Source organism: Oryzias latipes, chromosome 18 (assembly GCF_053564925.1).
Source record: "Oryzias latipes strain Hd-rR chromosome 18, Olatipes_Hd-rR_3.1".
NCBI classification, from domain to species: domain Eukaryota; kingdom Metazoa; phylum Chordata; class Actinopteri; order Beloniformes; family Adrianichthyidae; genus Oryzias; species Oryzias latipes.
In genome coordinates, this window is record NC_136254.1 from 13,585,945 (window position 1) to 13,606,301 (window position 20,357).

The 20,357-nt window shown below is 42.8% G+C and overlaps 1 protein-coding gene across 1 annotated transcript; it reads left to right on the forward strand.

Moving 5' to 3' along the window:
- The first annotated feature begins 3,648 nt into the window (after window positions 1-3,648).
- Window positions 3,649-9,576, forward strand: LOC101166339 (chymotrypsin-like protease CTRL-1). The gene is made up of 6 exons (XM_004079971.5): window positions 3,649-3,785; window positions 5,175-5,195; window positions 5,578-5,731; window positions 6,077-6,360; window positions 6,442-6,578; window positions 8,919-9,576. Exons 1-6 carry the CDS (start codon window positions 3,650-3,652, stop codon window positions 9,264-9,266), a joined length of 1,080 nt encoding a protein of 359 aa, XP_004080019.5. The 5' UTR covers window position 3,649; the 3' UTR covers window positions 9,267-9,576.
- The last annotated feature ends 10,781 nt before the right edge of the window (window positions 9,577-20,357 follow it).

Below are 20,357 nucleotides of genomic sequence, written 5' to 3' on the forward strand. Positions count from 1 at the left end.
CTCTGGGTTTACGTGATCCCTGGTGTCTCTCCCTTCCCCTTTCCTGTATGCGTCTGTCTATGCGGGCTGCGAGTGACATCAAATCATTAATCCTTCTTGGGAGTTCACATGCTGCCAACTCATCCTTAACGCACTCCGACAGACCCTCGTAAAACATATCATAGAGGGCCTCCTCATTCCATACACTGCTACATGCTACGGTCCGGAAACGTATGATGTAGTCGTCAACAGTCTCTTTACCTTGACGCATCTTTGTGAGTTGGCGTGCTGCTTCCCGATGGGGTTTCACAGGGTCGAAATTGCCTTGAGTTCCTCTGAAAACTGTCTGTAAGAAGAACAGATGACAGAATCTCGGGACCACTCAGCGGTAGCCCACTGAGCTGCTCGACCAGTTAGCAGTGAAATAACATAGGCAACTTTAGATCTTTCTGAAGGGAATGCGGATTCCTGTAGGGAGAAGTTAATCTCACATTGGCAGAGGAAGGTTCGACATGATGCAGGGTTTCCATCGTACTTATCTGGAGGATTAATCCGAATGTCACTGACAGGTTGCACAGTAATAGGGGGAGGAGTTGTCTGTGAAATGCTCATAGCAGAGAGTTTCTCAGTAATGTCACACAGGCGAGAGGTAAATTCAGCCATCCGTCTATCATAATTGTGAAAAGCGCCCTCTACCTGAGCCTGGAACTCCTGGGCCGTCTTTGGGTCCATGTTGGCCGGAACGTACTGTCACAACCAGGACTTGAGGACCACAAAAGATGACAGACCCAAGGAGTACGAGATCTTTAGTTTATTTAAAGGGGGCCAGAGCAGGCAGGATGTTATGCAGAATCTTGACACCAGGGGGGGTGGAGACAGACTTGTGGGAGGCCAGGAGTGAGGGGAGAGAAACAGACAGAGCAGAGTCAAGTGTTCATGGAAGGGGGCGGGACGCCAATTCCTGAATGAGGAAGTCCGTAACAGAGTGGAGCAGAGGAGATGTCTTACGGCTGAGTTTTGAGGCAGAGCTTGGCGATGAGGAACAGGTGGTCCCAGCAACAGGTGAGTCAGTAACAGCAACTCAGGAGAAAGCTTGGTTCAGCATGAGCGGCAGAAGTAACGATAGGCAGCCAGGGAACTCAGACTTGAGAGCGAGGAGCGGAGATCCGGATTTGCAGACGAGCGGCAGACTGGAATACAGAGCGTGAGAGCAGGCTGGTGGTCTAGTAAAACACTTAGACGTTCCGGCAAGGAACGGAGCGTTGCGACCGCAATATATACTGACGTAAGCAGGTGAGGAGAGTTCACCCTGATGAGCAGCCGCTGCAGGGCGTGGCGGCGGTTGCCATGACAGTGTCCTACACAGAGAGCGCAAAATACGATAGTCGGGGCACTCCAGCGCCGCACAAGGATGAAAGAGCCGGACACAGGTTATAGCGGGGATGGAGCGGGAAAAGCAAATGAGCAAAACTGAAGAAATATTCAATAGTGTACACATTTTATTATTAGTCTGAACTATCTTTTATTTAGAAAAATATTTTATTTTGCTAAATCAGTCCTGTGCGAAAAAAAAACATCAACAAAAGCTGTGTTGGGCGGTTTCTGGCTGGGTCTGGCGGTTTTCAGATGACTTTTGGGCTGGAAAACTGTGACTCTATCTGGCAACACTGGCGCAAACTCTCTGTCATCAGCGAGTTGGTCTCTGCCCTGCAGCATATCAAGTTCCCGGCAGAATATCACTCCGGACCGCGTGTGTCCTCCTACTATCAGCTCTGCAGTTCTCGCCCGATAAATACGAGCTCATTTAGGAAGCTGGTTTTGACGTGGTACGCGCTTCGTACGGAGTCAGCAGATGAACAAACTAAAATAAAATTTAATTATTATAAAATACTCATTATTTTCCAAAGTCACAGGGAGCCACAACAGAAGGATGAAAGAGCCACATGTGGCTCCGGAGCCATGGGTTGCCGACCCCTGATCTAACCTCTGTGACCAAAGCCATAATGTGGCGTCTGCACATTTACCCACCTGTCAGCAACACATCCACCGCGACACATCATCAACCACCACCAGAGGCAACACGCACCGGGGCTGAGAATGGCGCTTCCAGACAAGTTCAACGGTAGTTGCAGTGTGATCTGTTTTTGCGCCAACAACCAAGCCTCAAGATGCCAAAGTGTCCCTCCCTCCCAACTGGGAAAAGCACAAGAGTGGAAAGCTGCGCTTTGAATTGGAGGATCGCTATTTTTCCATTTGCATGCTGCACTCACACAGCAGTTACGCAAGGTGTTTACCCACCCAGCGGACGGCAAAGACCCCGGGGAGCAGTTATATGGCATCCAGCAGGCACGGCAGACCGCAGCCACCTGCTCGCTAAAAATGTGTGGTCATCCCTGCTCTGCAACTTGTTTTTAACACTTTACAGCTTAGACAAAATTGTGCATTGACAATATCCGTAACTCTCAACCTTGTTTACAACTGGTAAAAAAATTAGACTCATACAATAAAACCAATGTTACTACGGCTACGCTAACACCCAGCCTTGTTAGTAACATGAAAAAAAACAACAGCACACAGTCTGGTACTGCTACACATTAGCCGTGTTAGCGTATTTACAATAACACTCAAAGTTGTTTGCAACTTGTATAAAAACAGAATGACATTCTGACAGAGTGCCATGTACCTCTCAAAATGACTTCAAAATCAATAAACACAACCAGATTTAGACTTAACCATATATTAAATGCTCTGGATTATAAGATGTTGTTTAAAAAATATATATGATAAAACCAAATGACTTCCTACTAAAACAGGCCTAACCACTGTTACAAATAGTTTCACCTTGATGCTCCTGTTCTCACAGCATATTTTCTTTAGACATGTGGTCATAATAAATAATACATTATTATATTATGTCAGAGCATCTTTGTGTAAAATATTGCCTGCTGGGCAACGTGAAAGTTTGCTGTGATGGATTGAGTGATCTCAGTTTTCTTAGTTTTTTAACTGTCATCTTGCATTTTGATTGGGGCCAAACCAGGGTTCAATTCCAGGCTGCTCCCTGTTCCCTTTGCTGCTTCTGTGCTGGTGCCAAGCCTAGATAAATTGAGAGAGTTGCATTAGGAAGGGCATCCAGTGTAAAAAACATTGCCAAGTTAACCATGCAACTCATCCTCAAAGGAGAGTTTGTTTTGCTGTGGCTACCCCTGATGGGAAAAGCCAAAACTGGAAGTATCTTGCATATTGATTGTCCTATTGACCTATTGATATTTTTTGTCGTAATAAAAGGTAAAAGAAATCAGGCTACAAAGTGTATTTATTGATTACAATTAATCTTTTTTTACACTAAAAATATGGATGACAGAAAAAAAAACCTATATGAACAAATAACCTTTGATTGGTCAACCTACAAACTGCTTCTTTTTACACACTAGGTGGCTTCAAAAGCAGAAAAAATATATTAGAAAAGGTTTTTGCCATTATCTCCAGGTTTTATTTTTTCCGTCAGTGTCACCAGGAAGTAAAAGCATTTCCATGATTGTGTTGCTACTGTGATTTCTGTAAAACAATGGAATGTTAAAAAACCTGTTGGACTGAATGTCTTTCTATTTAAACGTACAACTGCAAAAGATAGATTATGGAAAACAATAAATGAAGCATGACAAAAGTCATGTGGGAGGATCTTCAACAAGGAGCTAAAGTGCTTAAAGCATGTGAGATGGCAAAACTGTACAGTATGTTGTTGAAGATGGCTTCCCAACAGTTGCTGGGTGTGTTCATTTTGACGACCTTTCTGCTGTTCACAGGTGAGCCAAAAAGAATTTTACGTTATCTCACGATATTTAAAATCTGTCTTTTTTTTTTACAGCTTTGCACTGTCAAAAATATTGATTCAAATACGATATTTATTAGAAGAATGTTAATGAACGATTTCATGTTAAGAGTTTACTATTGTTATTCTGATGTAAAAAATGATTTTGTTTTGTATAGATTTTGAAATATTAATCTAGAAAATTAGAAATGTAAAATATTAGAAATTTTAGTATGAGTAAAATCCTAAATGATCAGCGATGTAAGCCAATATGACAAACACCTGATTGTCATGAATTGATCAATCTGTCATTGATTTCTTCAGTTTTGGTCCAACTCAAGTGGAATTTTTGCTAAGGGTCAGAAAAACCTTTAAAATCCCACTCCAACTATACTTTTGTCTACTGTAAAAGTGATCTCAGTGATCTTTTGATTGTGATCATGCACTTGTTAGTAAATATCAAAAAATCTGTGTTGTTCTTTAAGACATATTTTCTGTAGCACAGCAAGACTTCATTACAAATTCACCCCTGGAACTATTACTGTGGAGGTAGTTCTGCATTGATATCCCAGGATGCCTTTGTTCATACTCTCTCATGCTGGCTTACAGTTTCTCACAACCTGAAGCTTATCAATAGTGTTGCAAAAAAAAAGCTCCACTGAGCTTTTTCATGCTGTGAGTTTTTTTCTACTCCTGATCCATCATGATTTAAATAAAAAAAAAATTCTCAGAAACACAGTTTTAATCTTAAATTATTTTGCATCCAGTATGACCTCAATCACAGGAAAAATGCTACAAAAACACGTTAAAAATATCAAAGACAGTTTTCATTGGAGTGGATCTTTAAGGTGAAGATACGCATCTTTCAGTGATCTTTCTCATTGCATTATGCTTTGTAATTACCAGGCATTATAAAGCAGCGATCTCAAGATAACAAGCTATTATCTTATTCAATTATCTCAAAAGAAAAGTTGTGGTAAACACTAACAATTGTTTTCTCAAGAAGACGGCCTGAAAACAAAAAAGAGCAAAAATGGTGATTGTTGTCTTCTGTAGTGTCAACAAAAATATTTCACATGGAAGTTTAACTTTCTGGATCTCAAATCTATAACAGTTCATTTAATCTCCATTTCCATTCTGTTAGATTTTTGCAGTAAGAATTCACGCGTCAAATCAGAAATGATGATCATTTTGACTATTTTATACCAACTAGGTTTGCCAATTGGTCTATACCAAGCTTTTGATTTCACAAAGAAACATTACAGTAAACTGCCTTTGTAGCACTAGATGAAAGAAGAATACTCTTTGTTATAGATAAATCCATTACCACATTTGTCTTGGCACGGTTCACTGATCACGTTTGTTTTTCTGTCTCATTTTTTAGGTTGTCATTCACACAAGCCAGGTAAGCACATGAACAGGAAAAAAAACAGTTGTTTAACATAGTCGTAGAATGGAAAATTACATCAAACTGACGGCTGGTATTTATTAGCAAAACGCCTCCTTCAAATATTTCGTTACACAAGAACTGGAATTGTTCTTAACAAAGAGCGTTGGGTGTGGCAGTGACTCTGCTTTTCTGGTAGAAAGGCGAAGATGGGCGCTGAAATCACACTGAGATTTTTTAATGTCCAAATTAAGTTTCTTTAACCACACACAAAAAAGAGCAGGGTACTAAGATACTTCATGGCAAGCAAATAAGGTTGAAATTTACATTCTACAGGCATTGTCTCTGAAGTCAGAGAACAGATGACAATTCACTCTCTGTTCTCCTCCTTTGCCTTCAGCATGTGGCAGAGTTTCATCCAAAAAGACAAATGGAGCTAAGGATTCTTCTCCAGGAAGGTGGCCCTGGCAAGTCCTGTTGAAACAACACGGGTTCTTCTATTGTTCAGGATCCCTGATCACCGACGAGTGGGTGCTTACCCATAGATACTGCTTGTAAGTCAAAATGGTGGCAGGTAGAGTGCATTTTTCTGTGATTGACTATGAACAGAACATTACCCATTTACAATTGATTATTACCATCACACACTATATAAAAAATATGCTGCAACTTCAGTTCAGTTGCAAGGAATTATGTCTTGCATTGCTTTAACAAGAAATCAGGAAAATTTACTGCGATATTCACAAAATAGAACAATAATTTGGGGAATGCAGAGAAGCAGAACTTTGCTCAGGTGGGGCTTGTCAACTTTGATAAGTGGCCTCAAAAATGTTGGCAGCAATTATTAAATAAACACTTATGTGAGATTCATCTCTAATTGAAATGTATATTTATTTAAGGTATAACCTGGACAATACCACTGCTCACCTGGGAGTGGAAATACAGACAAAGAACAAAGATAGCTCTGATGAAGATGAAATCTACGAGGAGACACGATCTATTGTCGATAGTGAGTGCCATCGTACACATGGACAAGATTACTTCGACACCAGTGACCTTTGTCTCCTCAAGTTGTCTGAACCTGTTGAACTGGACGAGGACATACAGCCAGTCTGCTTGGCCTCGGCAAGCAGCACCTTATTCGATGGGACCACCAGCTGGTTTGCTGGTTTTACCCAATACGGTAACAGTGCAGTTATCAGTGACACATATGAGTGTAAATCTCTGTTTGTAACTCCCCAAAATGTACTCTCTTCCTATGTAGATGAAAATTATTCACCTACCATGCTAAAGGAGATAGCGACGCCAATTGTGGGCACCAAGCGCTGTGCATGCAACTATGGTCACTACGTTGGGTCGACAGAGAATTTAGTATGTGCTGGAGAAATGGAAGAATGTCCGGTAACTACAACCTATTGTCAAGTTCTTTTTATTCAACATTTTAACGCGGTAACAGAGTGAAAAACCTTTGATTATGTGAAAATAACTAAGAATTGCACATTGACTTAATGTTGGAGGGTAATCCAGTAAAACAAATAAGAAAACTTAGTCTTCCTTGATTATATCTTTAACACCTATACCTACATTCATACTGAACACAGTTTGCGCAGTAATTCCAATGTTAAACTAATGTACAAATACATTGAGAGGTCCTGTTGCATGTTTTGATCATCAAGCATGGCACAGCAGTCTAGTGGCAACACGGGTGCGGCATGGTACAATGATTTTAAAAGTTAAAATATCTGAACTTTGGTGAAGAATTTGCGTCCGTCAAACAATCAGGAACTCAGCTTTGGTAGTGACGTGTGGATGATGTGATCAGCGGGTAGAGTCCCAAACTAACATGGAGGAGAAGCTGATCTTTGCTGTTTGTTCTTCTCCTGAACTTTAAATTATTCCTTTTTGCATTGACAAAACACCAAAAACAGTTGTGAACACTTGAGGACTAGTGTTGAGCAGCGAATTTGACGTGCGTCTAAACAGAGGCGGTGGACTTGAGTTCAGCGCTCAAATTGCGTTCTATGTGAAAAAGAATGACTGTAAACCAGTACAACACAATCACGGTAGTTTGAAGCTTTTTAGGGCTTACTCACACCAGGGCATCAAAACTCTATTTATGTCTGAATCACAGTACAGTTCATTTGTTTAGTAAAGACAGACGTGTTTCATGCATTCTTTTACATGAAATATTTGCATTATAGGGAGCAGATAAAAGTACATAAAATACAATTTAGGATTGTAATGTAAGAAATGAAGGTATTTAATCATCTTCATGCACTGCACACGATGTGGCTGACCTTGCGGAGCTCAGCTTGCTGAAATGGGACAAAGCACAATATTGTGGACTCCAATGCAGTACAGATGTAATGTCTGATTGAATGGATCAAAATACTAATTGAATACATACATTCATACATACAAATTGAACACATCCATTTTATGTCAGCAAACCAACAACTTAAAATGAAATCTGTAAAAACTACATTGGGCCCACAGTAGGTTAGGCCCCACTTAGTTTGAGAAGCGACTTGCTGATAGTTGTACCACAATTATCTTCAATTTAAGTTTTGAAAATTTGCAAAACTTTTGTCTCATCAAACATGTTTTTGAGATTTCCTGGAAGCATCCATTTTGACAAGAGCGAGAAAAGCATTTCTACAACCTCTAAATGGCATATACTTATATAGTGCTTTCTACCTTCTTTTGAAGGCCCAAAGCGCTTTACAGTCACAGTCCCATACACCCATGCACACACACACATTCACACACTGATGGCAGCTCCACTGCCGAACACTGGCGCCAACACTTCCACCAGAGGCAAGGTGGGGTTCAGTGTCTTGGCCAAGGACACTTCGACACATGGGCGTGCAAGGCGGGAATTGAACCTGCAATCTTACAATCATTGGTCGACTGCCCTACTGCTGCACCTCGGCCGCCCGTCTAGTCTCTAGTGGAATGATGATGCACTACAGGGCACAAAGCATGGACCAACTTTAATATAATGGCTTCATAGGGAACATTTTGATCATTTCATCATGACATAGGGGTATCAGAAATGTGTATATCAAAATATAGTATGAATGGTCATATACGTGTAGCAGTCTAAAATCCGTTGTGGGGAAAAAGGGTACTTGACTGCACAAACTAAAAGACAGGTTTCAAGAATAAACTGGAAGAGACAGTAGCTGGTTTTAGCATGAATTTATTAAAACACAAGGCACTGGACCAGACAGTAGCTTTTGTTATTATTAACAACCGAAGACATACCCTGACGTAAACCGCTAGAGCGGAAGAGACGTAATATTTGCGCAAGCGCAGACTGATTGGGTAGTCATTACAGATCAAGTAGTAACAGCTCAAGAACAAGTCAAAACAGAAATACATCATCCACTCTGCCTTATACTCAATTCCTGACTGCTGCCCTGGAACTACTTGCTTCTTACAGAAAACCTCTGAATACCGGCCTCCTGGATCTCAATGCATCCCCCTCTACATAGGGTTAATTTGTCAAACGTTCAGTTTTAGTTCTATTGAAAAGCTTTAATTAGTTGTGCATAAAGCTTTCATAGGAAATTGCAGGACGAGATTTTATGGTGCATCATTGTTCTGTTTGACTGCAAAATCTGGTTTAAAAAAATTACTTTGTCAACTACAAGACATGAGAAAAAGATTGAGGTTTTTGAAGAGTTATATTTGAATGTGCTAAAATGACATGTTTCATATGTGATTTGTTACTTTCAGTTGTATCAAAGCATGGGGGGACCATTGGTGAACAAAAAAGATGACTTCTGGGTCCAGAGTGCAGTCATGGTATCTCCTGGTCACTGTGGAGATGCTCAGTTCCCAGGATTCTACACCCGTGTGTCTGAGTACCAAGAATGGATAAGTGATGTCGTCAGGGGTGGCATGAGACCAGAGTTTGTTACCTTCAAGTCACCGGACCTCGTCGATAAAGATGTGTTTTTCATTTGTCCCAGCTTACATGAAAGTGTATTTGACAATGGTGAAACCCTCAGCAGCATCACTCACGTCTTCTCTCTGTCTCTTCTGGTTTTGCTCCAGGTTTTTTTCAGCTTTGTTGGAATGTAAAGGTAGTTTCTTTACTCAATAATGGAGGTGTTTTAAAAAAGCTTTTTAAGTTCTTACCAGTATAATGTTCTACTTCCACTTTACTCGCGAGAATTTCATTTCTTTTAAGTGATTCTGTAAATCGGCTTTGAATTGAAACTGTCCACGTGGATGATGTGGGAACATATGGAGGAATATTCTTTGTAAACATTTAGGTTTGCCTTCATAGATCATCACAATAGCTTTAGTTAAAACACATTTTTAATGTTGCCCTATTGCTAAATTGTTGCGATTGGCTAAACTTTGATTAAATTACTATATAATGTAAAAATCTTTCGGTGTGAAATAATTTGGGATTTAATTTATTTTTTTTCCTGTTTAACTTTTGCATGGAAAACAAGGTATACAATATTTAGTTTGGGCATAGGTAGTTTGTTTTATGAAGATCAGGATACACGTTTGATGTATGATTGAGGGTTATGGAGTTCAAGCATTTGCCCTCTTTGAAAAGAACTTCTGAGTCACTTTATTCATCACCAGCCTTGTGGGATCATCTGGTACTTTAACTAGTATTTTTCAAAATATCATAGCCAAGGTGATCCAACAAGTGTTTAAAGTCCAACTGATGATAATTACTATGCTGTTTTTATCCAAATTTGAATTTGGATTAGAAAAAAACCTATGTTGTTTTCCACGACATATCCAGTTGTGAGGCAAAACAGAGCAGGGAGCTTGTGGTGTGCTTAGGGTGGCGTTTTTTTCTAAATCACAAATAAGCTCCTTTTCCAACAGGAGTTTTTTTTGTCTGCTCCTGATTCACAATTATTTGAATAAAAATATACACATAAAGGGTAATTTAATCTTAATTTTATTTACACATGTCCTCCATAATCAGAAAAAGGCCACAACAACAAATTTAAAAACCAAAATATTTGTCAGTGGGTTTTTAATTGTTTTTGTCCAAGAGTTCAGTGTCTTTACATGGAAATTCAGATCCAGAGTAGAGTCCCTTGAGGAAACCGATCCATAAGTGAAGCTTGTTGACGGCTTCTGAGCTGGTCAGGAAGCTGAGCCAATGGCTAGTTCACCTTCAGCAAAAGGCTGTGGTATGTGGTTTGGCTAATTCCTTTAACTCTGCAGTCAGGAAAGTCCAGTTCCATCAGACTTAAGTCCATTATTTAAATTCTGTGATGTGATTGCAAACAGGGAGGCTGCAATAACACCACCAGTAATTTGATAACTAGTGGCTGTTTTTCCTCTCAAGCATTCATCAATAGCCTTTGGCTTTCATGGATTTTGTAGCAATGGATGATTGAAGGAGAGAATGTACACATCCAAACTGTAAAGAAACTCAGCTAAAGTGCTTAAAAGGCAACTGAATTTCAGCTTTGTATTGAATCTTGATGAAGAAAAAGGAAAGTCAGATTATGGTGTCGGTGCAGTGATTTGTTTTTTGTGCTTCACACGCTGCCATTGATTATTGACAAACTTAAAAGATTTACAAGCATTTATAAAAAAACAGAAATTTTGCATCCGAAGTGGAGGCTTAATCAAAACTTAGCATCATGACAGATGGTTTTGCTTTATGTGCTTCATTATTTATCCACATAACCAGATTGTGAGTGGAAATGTGATGTTTTCATGTGAACCATTTAATCCTATTCACACTCATCTGCAGCCGGTTTATTTTCATTTTTTTAATATAATGTCATTCAAACGTGTAAAAAATTATGACTTCTTCAAAAAGATCCTTTAGCAATAACAAAAAGAAGAAAAAACATCGATATGAGCAAAATAAAAAGACATTTCATATGAAAAAAATTATAAAAAATTACAACAGAATAAGAAGTAGAATGCACAAATAAAGTTCAGTTCACATTTTATATGTATGCAAGTAATTTGGTACTACCGCCTCCTCTTTCTTCTAACTCTTTACAGCTAATTTGTTATCCATTAAAACAAAGACTGGGCTGCACAGTGAAGTAGTAGTTAGCACTTAAGGGCCTGTTTCAAATCCCAGCTGGGTCCTTTATGTGTGGAGTGTGCATGTTCTCCCTATGCATGCGTGAGGTTTTTCCAGGTACTCTGGCTCACTCCCACAGTCCAAAAACATGCTTCATAGCTTAATATTGCCCTAAATTGTCTCTAGGTGTCATGATTTCAAGGCAGGGCGAACCCAGATGCTGGAACCCAGAAAGAGGTCCGGGACGTGGCAGGTAAGAAGGGTTTATTATTTTCTTTGAGGCTGGCAAAGAGGGTGGGTGAGAGGTGATCCAGATGGATAGTCTGTGGCACGGCTGGAGGTGCGGACGCGGCAGTTCTCTGATCCTTCCTGACAGCAGGCTGGAGACTGTGCTGACGTCACTCTTGGACAGGATTCCTGGGACAAGGAAACAAGATTAAGTGCTAGAACTAGAAATTCAACCAGATGTACTAGAGCTAGACGAGACCAGGCTAGTCACCATAATGGGCAACGATCTGGCGCTGATTATTGGCGTTGGGTCTCCTTTTAAGCAGCAGAGGTTGATGAGTTGAGTAACGGCAGCTGGAGAATAATCAGGAGCAGAGTGGAGCCAAGCTGGAGGGGGAGGAGTCTGACAGAGGCACCATGACAGTACCCCCCCCTCAACGACCGCCTCCAGGCGGTCCCGGACGCCGATCCGGGTGGGCACGATAGAAGTCAGAGATCAGGGAAGGGTCCAGGATGAGGGAACGGGAGACCCAAGAGCGTTCCTCCGGACCGTAACCCTCCCAATCCACCAGAAACTGGTGGCCACGACCCCGGCGTCGGACGTCCAGAATGCGGCTGACCGTATAGGCAGGCGCACCATCAATGAGCCGGGCGGGCGGTGGGGACGCGGAAGGCGGGCAAAGCGTGCTGTCCTGAACAGGCTTGAGCTGAGACACATGGAACGTAGGGTGAATCTTGAGAGCCGCAGGTAATCGTAGCCGGACACAGGAGGGACTGATGACCTTCTCGATGGTGTAGGGACCAATAAAACGAGGAGCAAGCTTCCGAGAGGTGGCATGAATGGGTATGTTCCGTGAGGACAACCAGACCCTCTGACCTGGCTGGTAGGTAGGGCCCACCACCCTGCGACGATTGGCTGTCCGGCAGTTGCTCTCCTTGGTGCGGAGGAGAGCAGCCCTGGTTAGATGCCAGATGTCTTGGCATCTCTTGAGGTGGTCCTGAACCGAGGGCACTGCCAAGTCTAGTTCATGAGAGGGAAACAGCGGTGGTGGGTACCCGAGGGCCGCCTCAAACGGAGACAGACCTGTGGCGGAGGAAGGGTGAGTATTATGCGCATATTCAGCCCAAACTAAGTACCTTGACCAGTCCGTAGAATTACGGTCAACGAGGCAGCGCAGGGAGGCCTCGAGCTCCTGATTGACACGCTCAGCCTGCCCGTTAGATTGGGGATGGTATCCGGAAGTAAGGCTGATGGTGGCGCCCAAGGCTGTGCAGAAGGCCTTCCAGACCTGAGACACGAACTGGGGTCCGCGGTCTGAGACGATGTCCGATGGCAGCCCGTGATGGCGAAACACGTTGTGAACCAGAGCGTCAGCAGTTTCTGTGGCTGTAGGCAACTGAGGGAGGGGAATGAAATGCACGAACTTGGAGAAACGATCAATGACAGTCAAGATTACAGTGTTACCCTGAGAGACGGGAAGGCCAGTGACAAAGTCGACAGCTATGTGGGACCAAGGACGGCTGGGAGTGGACAGTGGATGGAGCAAACCGGATGGAGGACGGTTGGAAGTTTTTGAGCGGGCGCAGGTCGGACAGGCAGCCACGTACTCTTTGACGTCCTTGGCCATGGAAGGCCAGTAGAAGCGTCGACGGAGAAGATGTAGTGTTCTGGCTACACCACCATGACAGGCGATGCGAGACGCATGAGCCCAGGTAATAGTGTCGGACCTTAAAGATCGAGGCACATACAAGGTACCAGGAGGAGGATCAGGATGGTCGGTATCCTCACCTTGAGCCTGAATGACTTTAGTCTCGATGTCCCAGGTGAGTGCCCCAATTATGTATGTGGAGGGGATGATGTTGGTAGCGGAGTCGGGATCGTCGGAGGAGCTGTATTTGCGGGAAAGGGCGTCTGGTTTTATGTTGCGACTGCCTGGTCTGTAGGTAATGGAAAAATTAAAACGGTCAAAAAACAAACACCAGCGGGCTTGACGAGAGTTTAATCTTTTAGCAGTACGGAGGTATGCCAGATTCTTGTGATCCGTCCAGACTATAAATGGTTGTGCCGCTCCCTCCAGCCAGTGCCGCCACTCCTCCAAAGCAAGTTTGATAGCGAGTAGTTCTCGGTTTCCCACGTCGTAATTTCTTTCTGTGGGGGTGAGTTTCTTAGAATAAAAAGCACAGGGTTTGAGCTTCCCGGTTTTCTCCTCCCGCTGGGACAGGACCGCCCCAACCCCAGTGTCCGAAGCGTCGACCTCTACCACAAACTGCCTGGTAGGATCAGGTTGTATTAGAATGGGAGCAGACACAAAAAGTTTCTTGAGGGTGTCAAAAGCATGCTGGGCCATGGTGTTCCATTGAAAAGATCTGGTGGTAGATGTGAGCTGGGTGAGTGGAGCGGCGATACTACTATAATTCCTAATGAAACGACGGTAAAAGTTTGCGAATCCGAGAAATTGCTGTAGTTTTCTGCGTGTGGTGGGGGGTTCCCACTGGGAAACTGCTTCAATCTTAGCTGGATCTGGACGGATACCGCCTGCCTCGAAAATATACCCTAAAAATGGAATGACGGATGAGTGGAACTGGCATTTCTCGGCCTTGACGAATAGCTGATTCTCTAAGAGCCTTTGCAGAACCTGACGAACATGAGCTGGGTGTTGACTGGGGTCTTTGGAGTAGATGAGAATGTCATCGAGATAGACAAACACGAAACGGTTGATAAAGTCGCGGAGAACGTCATTGACAAGACGCTGAAAAACTGCGGGGGCGTTAGTAAGGCCGAAGGGCATGACAAGATACTCAAAATGACCCAGGGGAGTACTAAACGCGGTTTTCCATTCGTCCCCCTCCTTAATCCGGACCAGATGATAAGCGTTACGCAAGTCAAGTTTGGAAAAGATGCGGGCCTCCTGGATGGAGTCGAAAACGGAACTAATGAGAGGGAGAGAGTACTTGTCTTTGATGGTTATTTGATTAAGTTCACGATAGTCGATACAGGGCCTGAGAGATTTGTCTCTTTTCTGTACGAAAAAAAACCCGGCACCGACGGGGGAAGATGAGGGACGAATGTGACCAGAGGTGAGGGCCTCCTGTATGTAACTTTCCATGGCGGCCTTTTCGGGCCCGGAAAGATTAAATAGTCGACCCTTAGGAAGGGGGGCGCCTTCCAGTAAGTTGATGGTACAGTCATACGGCCTGTGGGGGGGAAGCGAACTGGCTTTGGATTTGCTAAAGACAGTGCGTAAATCGTGGTAACATTCAGGGACGTTAGAAAGATCAATCTGCTCAGAAGTAATCACCGGGGTGACGTCCACTGAAGGAATGGCAGAGAGCATACAGTTAGCGAGGCAGAATTTGCTCCAATCAGTAAGCCGGTGATTACTCCAATCAAACTGAGGATTATGACGTTGTAACCACGAAAACCCCAATACGACTGGGTTCTGAGGGGAGTGGGTAACAAAAAACTGGATGGACTCACGATGGTTGCCGGAGGTGACGAGAAGTACGGGTTTGGTACGGTGAGTGATGATAGACAGATGCTGACCACCCAAACCAGCGGTTTTGACCGGGACTTGAAGTTCTTCTGTGGGCAGAGACAGCCGAGAAACAAGGCTTTGGTCTATGAGACTCTGTTCAGCTCCAGAGTCAATGAGGGCCTGGGACTCAACAATCTTGGATGCATGACATAACTTGACAGGAACATAGAGGAAGTGCTTGGAAACAGGGGATCTATCACCCGCCCGCGGCCTGTCGTCTAGCGGGGGGCTGCAAAGTTTAAACGTGCTGCACACTTATTGATAAGATGTCCAGTTTTACCGCAATAGAAGCACGCACCTTCAGCTCGACGTCTCTGCCGCTCCTCGGAAGAGAGCTTGGAGTGCCCGATCTGCATGGGTTCCTCAGGAGGACTGCTGGAATGTTCAGACGTGTGAGCAGGTGAAGAGTGCGGCGCATTACCTTGGGCTGAACGCACGGGACTTTTGCGGGGATTTGAAGTCCGTTCATGACGTCTCTCTTTTAGGCGGGTGTCTGAGCGCAGGGCAGCGGTGACCAGATCCTCAAACGAGTGCGTCTCCGGTTGCGTACATAGATGGTCCTTTATGTCATCATTCAGGGATTGATAGAACACTCCTCGTAACGCGGGATCGGTCCATCCTGCCTCCACTGCCAGGATCCTGAAATCTATGACATGGTCGCTGACGGACCGGTTACGTTGTTTCAGGGTTAGCAGCTTACGTGTGGCCTCTTCCTGCTTTTTAGGATGATCAAAAACCAGCTGAAACTCCCGTATGAAATGTTCAAAAGAGAGGTGAGAAGTAGGGTTGACTGCTAAGAACGCCTGAGCCCACTGTAAGGCTTTGTTGCGAAGAGAATTAACAACCAAGGTTATTTTGCTAAGGTCGGACTGATAATAACTAGGAGCTTGTTGGAATAACAAACGACACTGGAGTAGGAAGCCACCACATGCCTCTACGTTGCCGAAGAATGGCTCAGGTTGCAACCGGAAGTTTTCCGGACTTGGAGAGGAAACGGAAGTGACGGCGTTACTAGGAGCCGGAAGTGTAGCCGTAGCAGCGGGGCTAGCTACCCGACCAGATAAATCCATTAAAGTCTGCGTTAAACTATCCAGGCGCTGAAACAGTTCCTGCTGGGCGGACGCAACTTGAGAGAGGGCGTCGGCTTGACGCCCTAACGCGATACCTTGCTGGCTGACCGCGTAGCGGAGTCCCTCCGGGTCAGCTGGGTCCGGGGTTGGGCCAGATCGTTCTGTCATGATTTCAAGGCAGGGCGAACCCAGATGCTGGAACCCAGAAAGAGGTCCGGGACGTGGCAGGTAAGAAGGGTTTATTATTTTCTTTGAGGCTGGCAAAGAGGGTGGGTGAGAGGTGATCCAGATGGATAGTCTGTGGCACGGCTGGAGGTGCGGACGCGGCAGTTCTCTGATCCTTCCTGACAGCAGGCTGGAGACTGTGCTGACGTCACTCTTGGACAGGATTCCTGGGACAAGGAAACAAGATTAAGTGCTAGAACTAGAAATTCAACCAGATGTACTAGAGCTAGACGAGACCAGGCTAGTCACCATAATGGGCAACGATCTGGCGCTGATTATTGGCGTTGGGTCTCCTTTTAAGCAGCAGAGGTTGATGAGTTGAGTAACGGCAGCTGGAGAATAATCAGGAGCAGAGTGGAGCCAAGCTGGAGGGGGAGGAGTCTGACAGAGGCACCATGACACTAGGTGTTGATTGTGTCACTGACATCAATGCAACAGTCGTGTGAACTGTCACCCAACAGTAGCCAGGACAGGCTCCGGCAACCCCACGACCCCAAAAAGGGTTTTGAAGGTGGATTGACAAAATCAAAGATGACAAGTTTGTGGGATCCTGGCATCCAAGTTTATGAACTGTTCTTATGGCCCTTATTCAAAGTATGTATACAGTGAACAGTGAGCAACTCTCATTCTGCAAGTCCATCAGCATGTGAATGTGTGTGGGTGAGTGGGACTGTGATTGTAAAGTGCTTTGGGCCTAATTAAGGAGGAAAACAACAATACAAGTATACACTATTTATAATTAACCAAATTATTTGTGCAGCGGCTGGTTGGAGAGTTGGGTGTTCCTGGTTTGGTCTGATTCAACAAGACGCTCCTCCTACACACCTGCAGCCACTTCCATGACTGTCAGCAGTACAATAGCTTCAATCACTCACTGCCAGATTGTGGGATAACTATGGATTTATTCTAAGTCTAGACTTATTAAGAAACAAGCCAGTGCTGCCCAGATCTGCTCCTGATTTTGAACTCACTGCAATCAATCCTGGAAACTTCTTTTTGTCTGCTGTCTCCTCTTTTGATTCACCGGACTGGGATCATCATAACTCCATAGTGGTGTCCAAAAACATTGACACTAAAACTTTATTTGTATGTGTTGACTGGTTGGTACAGTTGATGAGTAATTACTCTGTTGGTAAATGCTGATTTGTGTCAACACTGACACCACATGGTCAGTGGAGCAGAAGAGTGTTTTATTTTAATAGGCCTAGAGGTGCCCAAATCCAGGCTTTGAGGGCCGGTGTTCTACATGTTTTCCAACCATCCTGCCACTGAAGCTCCTTATTGCTCCTTATCAGCAGCAGATAAGGCAGGATTTCTGGAAAACCAGCAGGACATCTGCCCTCGAGGCCTGGATTTGGGCACCCTTGCCTATACCATGCTATTCTTAAGCCTTATAGAGTAAACAATATCCATGTATAATACAATAAGATATTACCTTTGGCACACAAAAGAACAAATGTTTAATTAAATATTAGTAATTTTCCGGAGTTCTAAGACGACTCGATCATTGAGGCAGCAGCATTCGCTCTGTGTGGGTGCCGCCACCTGGAGTCAGCTTTGGTAGTGTTTCTGAGTCTGGCCTATGGACAAACAACATCCCAACTTTTGCAAAAATATATACATATTGTGCATATAAAATCAAAGTGTTTGGCCGATTATGCTAGCTCCATGGAGAAAATGGGTGTTTGTGTTAGCCTGGGGGTGAGGAATCCTCAGAAATGTGTGAATGGATCAAAATACCTCTTTGGGGTTGTCTAGAGTGAGGAAGGAACATAATAATACTCTAAAAAAAATGATTTTAAAAGGTTTTGGATCTTTAAAATCCAGTGGTCCCAGTTCAACAAGTCTGTCCTTTGTTGTAAAGTGGGCAGTCAAAAATAGGAAAAGCATTTTATGATCATAATTTGTATAGATAGAAACCTTTATTTCACCAAGCAAAACATTAAGAACAATTTCTTATTTACAATGTTGGCCTGAAAATGCTAAAAGCACTTAAATTAGACCAATAATAGGCTTATATTAACTTTGAATAATATTTTTCAAAGCAGTAAACCATTTGTGTGAAAAGGACTACTACCAAACAAAAACTTTATTTTAATGCAAAATATTGTGATGATCCCATGCAATAGACATAAAAACATGACATGAAAAAACTCTGAACATGTAAAGAAAATGCATCAATACTCGTTGATTTATTTTATTAAATGCTTGCATTTGTCAAAACACTGCACCAGTATGATGTTTATAAGCTTCTGGCTAACAACATGTTGTCACATTTCTTTGTTTGAATGCTCTTCATGTTGGTGTGGTGTGGTTCTGGAGCGCTATCAAAGTAAATGAGATTGAGTGATGTGTTTTGATCTGGCGGTGGTTTGACGGCGCTGTCTAAGTGGAAGATTTTCTTCACCGCAGGAGCTCTCTGTATTTTACAAAGAGTGTGTCTGAGAACAAAAGGGACTATGAATCATTTGATTTCCTTGAAAATAATCGATTTGTCTTGGCGTACCAACACAATTTTAAAGTGGGCTTTCTGTTAAAGTGAATTATATTTCTGGACTCAACAAAGTCCTTCTTTTTACTATTTCTTTCTGTATGGAGCTAAATACATCAGCTAGTTGTTTTGTGGACGATCTGCATTAAAATCACATACACTTGGCATTCAATAAGTGACAGCTCCTAAAAATGTTTTTAGAACTGTTTTCTTAATGCCCTCCTAATTCTTGACGCCTACATTTATTTCCAGCTTGGAAAAAAAACTTCACATATGTTTTTGCTCAGTGGCCTTGCAGTAGATCATCCATCCTGTCACTGGAAGGTTGGGGGGGGGTTGTTAAACCACAAAATGTTTCCCAGGCACGGCTGCCCCTGCAGCTCACTGCTCCCTCTAGGGGTGGGTCAAATGCAGAAAACAAATTTTACACATCAAGGTGTGTGTGTTTATTGGGTCTTTAACTTTACATTTCATGTAGATGCTAAATTAAAGTTATTCTGGAACTGAAGTGGATTGATATATTTTTGCATCAATAGGCATTGAACCGTGTCCCCTATGATATTTTGTTTGTGCTGCTCTGGGAGGATAGGAAATAAAGATATGAATAAGTGACCATTTGATTCCTATATGAAAAGAGCAGATCTTGGACTGCATTGCTGACAATATGTCCAACTTGTTTCTGGTATGGGGTTACTCCAGACCCTAACTTTGTCACATCCCTGTGCTTGTTGCTTTCCTGGACAGAATTTCTTGGCGCAGCCCACACGTTTTAGCGCCTGGCTAAGGTGTGTATTAAAATAATCAGTAATGCAAGTGTGTACCCATTCATTTTGTTTTTTCCTGCCAAGGATGAAAACAAACACATTTAAAAGCCTAACGCACCTATGTAATTGTTCTCTAAAGCCCACTGTTAAGTAAAAATAGTTCTTATATGTGAATAGCAAATACTGGCTGGATGGGACAGTGTTTTCAGCTCAGACATTTATCAGACCTCTTCTGAAACGCTTTTCAAAAGTTACTACCTCGGCTGCAGTCCCACAGCTGCTATACAGCCGGCAGCAGTGCATGCGGTCGGAACACAGGGAGGGAGAAGACACTAAACTTAGATTACATGCACAGGCTCAAAAGTAAATATTATATTAAACTGAGAAACTTTTTTGTATTCCATCCTGACACAAAGATTTTTTCTGGTTCCAGTGTCAAAGTTACAGCTAAGAATCTGGAAGATTTGCATTTGTACGAAGATTTTATTAACAGAAAATAAAAAAACTGGATAAAGTTTTCAAGATAAAAATGGCTTTACAAGAAAGATCAGAACAGTAAAATAAGTAGTTCTTAGGTCTGAAAAAGGGAAAAAAACTCAATCTCAGTTTTGTTATTTGTGTATAAAATCTTTATAAACTAGAAATAGGTTGACCACTGTTCTAATGATTACAGTAATACTGACCCATTTGATTGAATCTTAATGTATAAAGCAGGTTTTATACCCTTTTTTTGAGCTACTCAATAAAAAAACTTTTTCCATTACAAGAAATCACAAAGAACACCAACAACCAAAAATGTAAAAAAAAAAAAAAAGAGAGAAACTCTGTAGTCCGT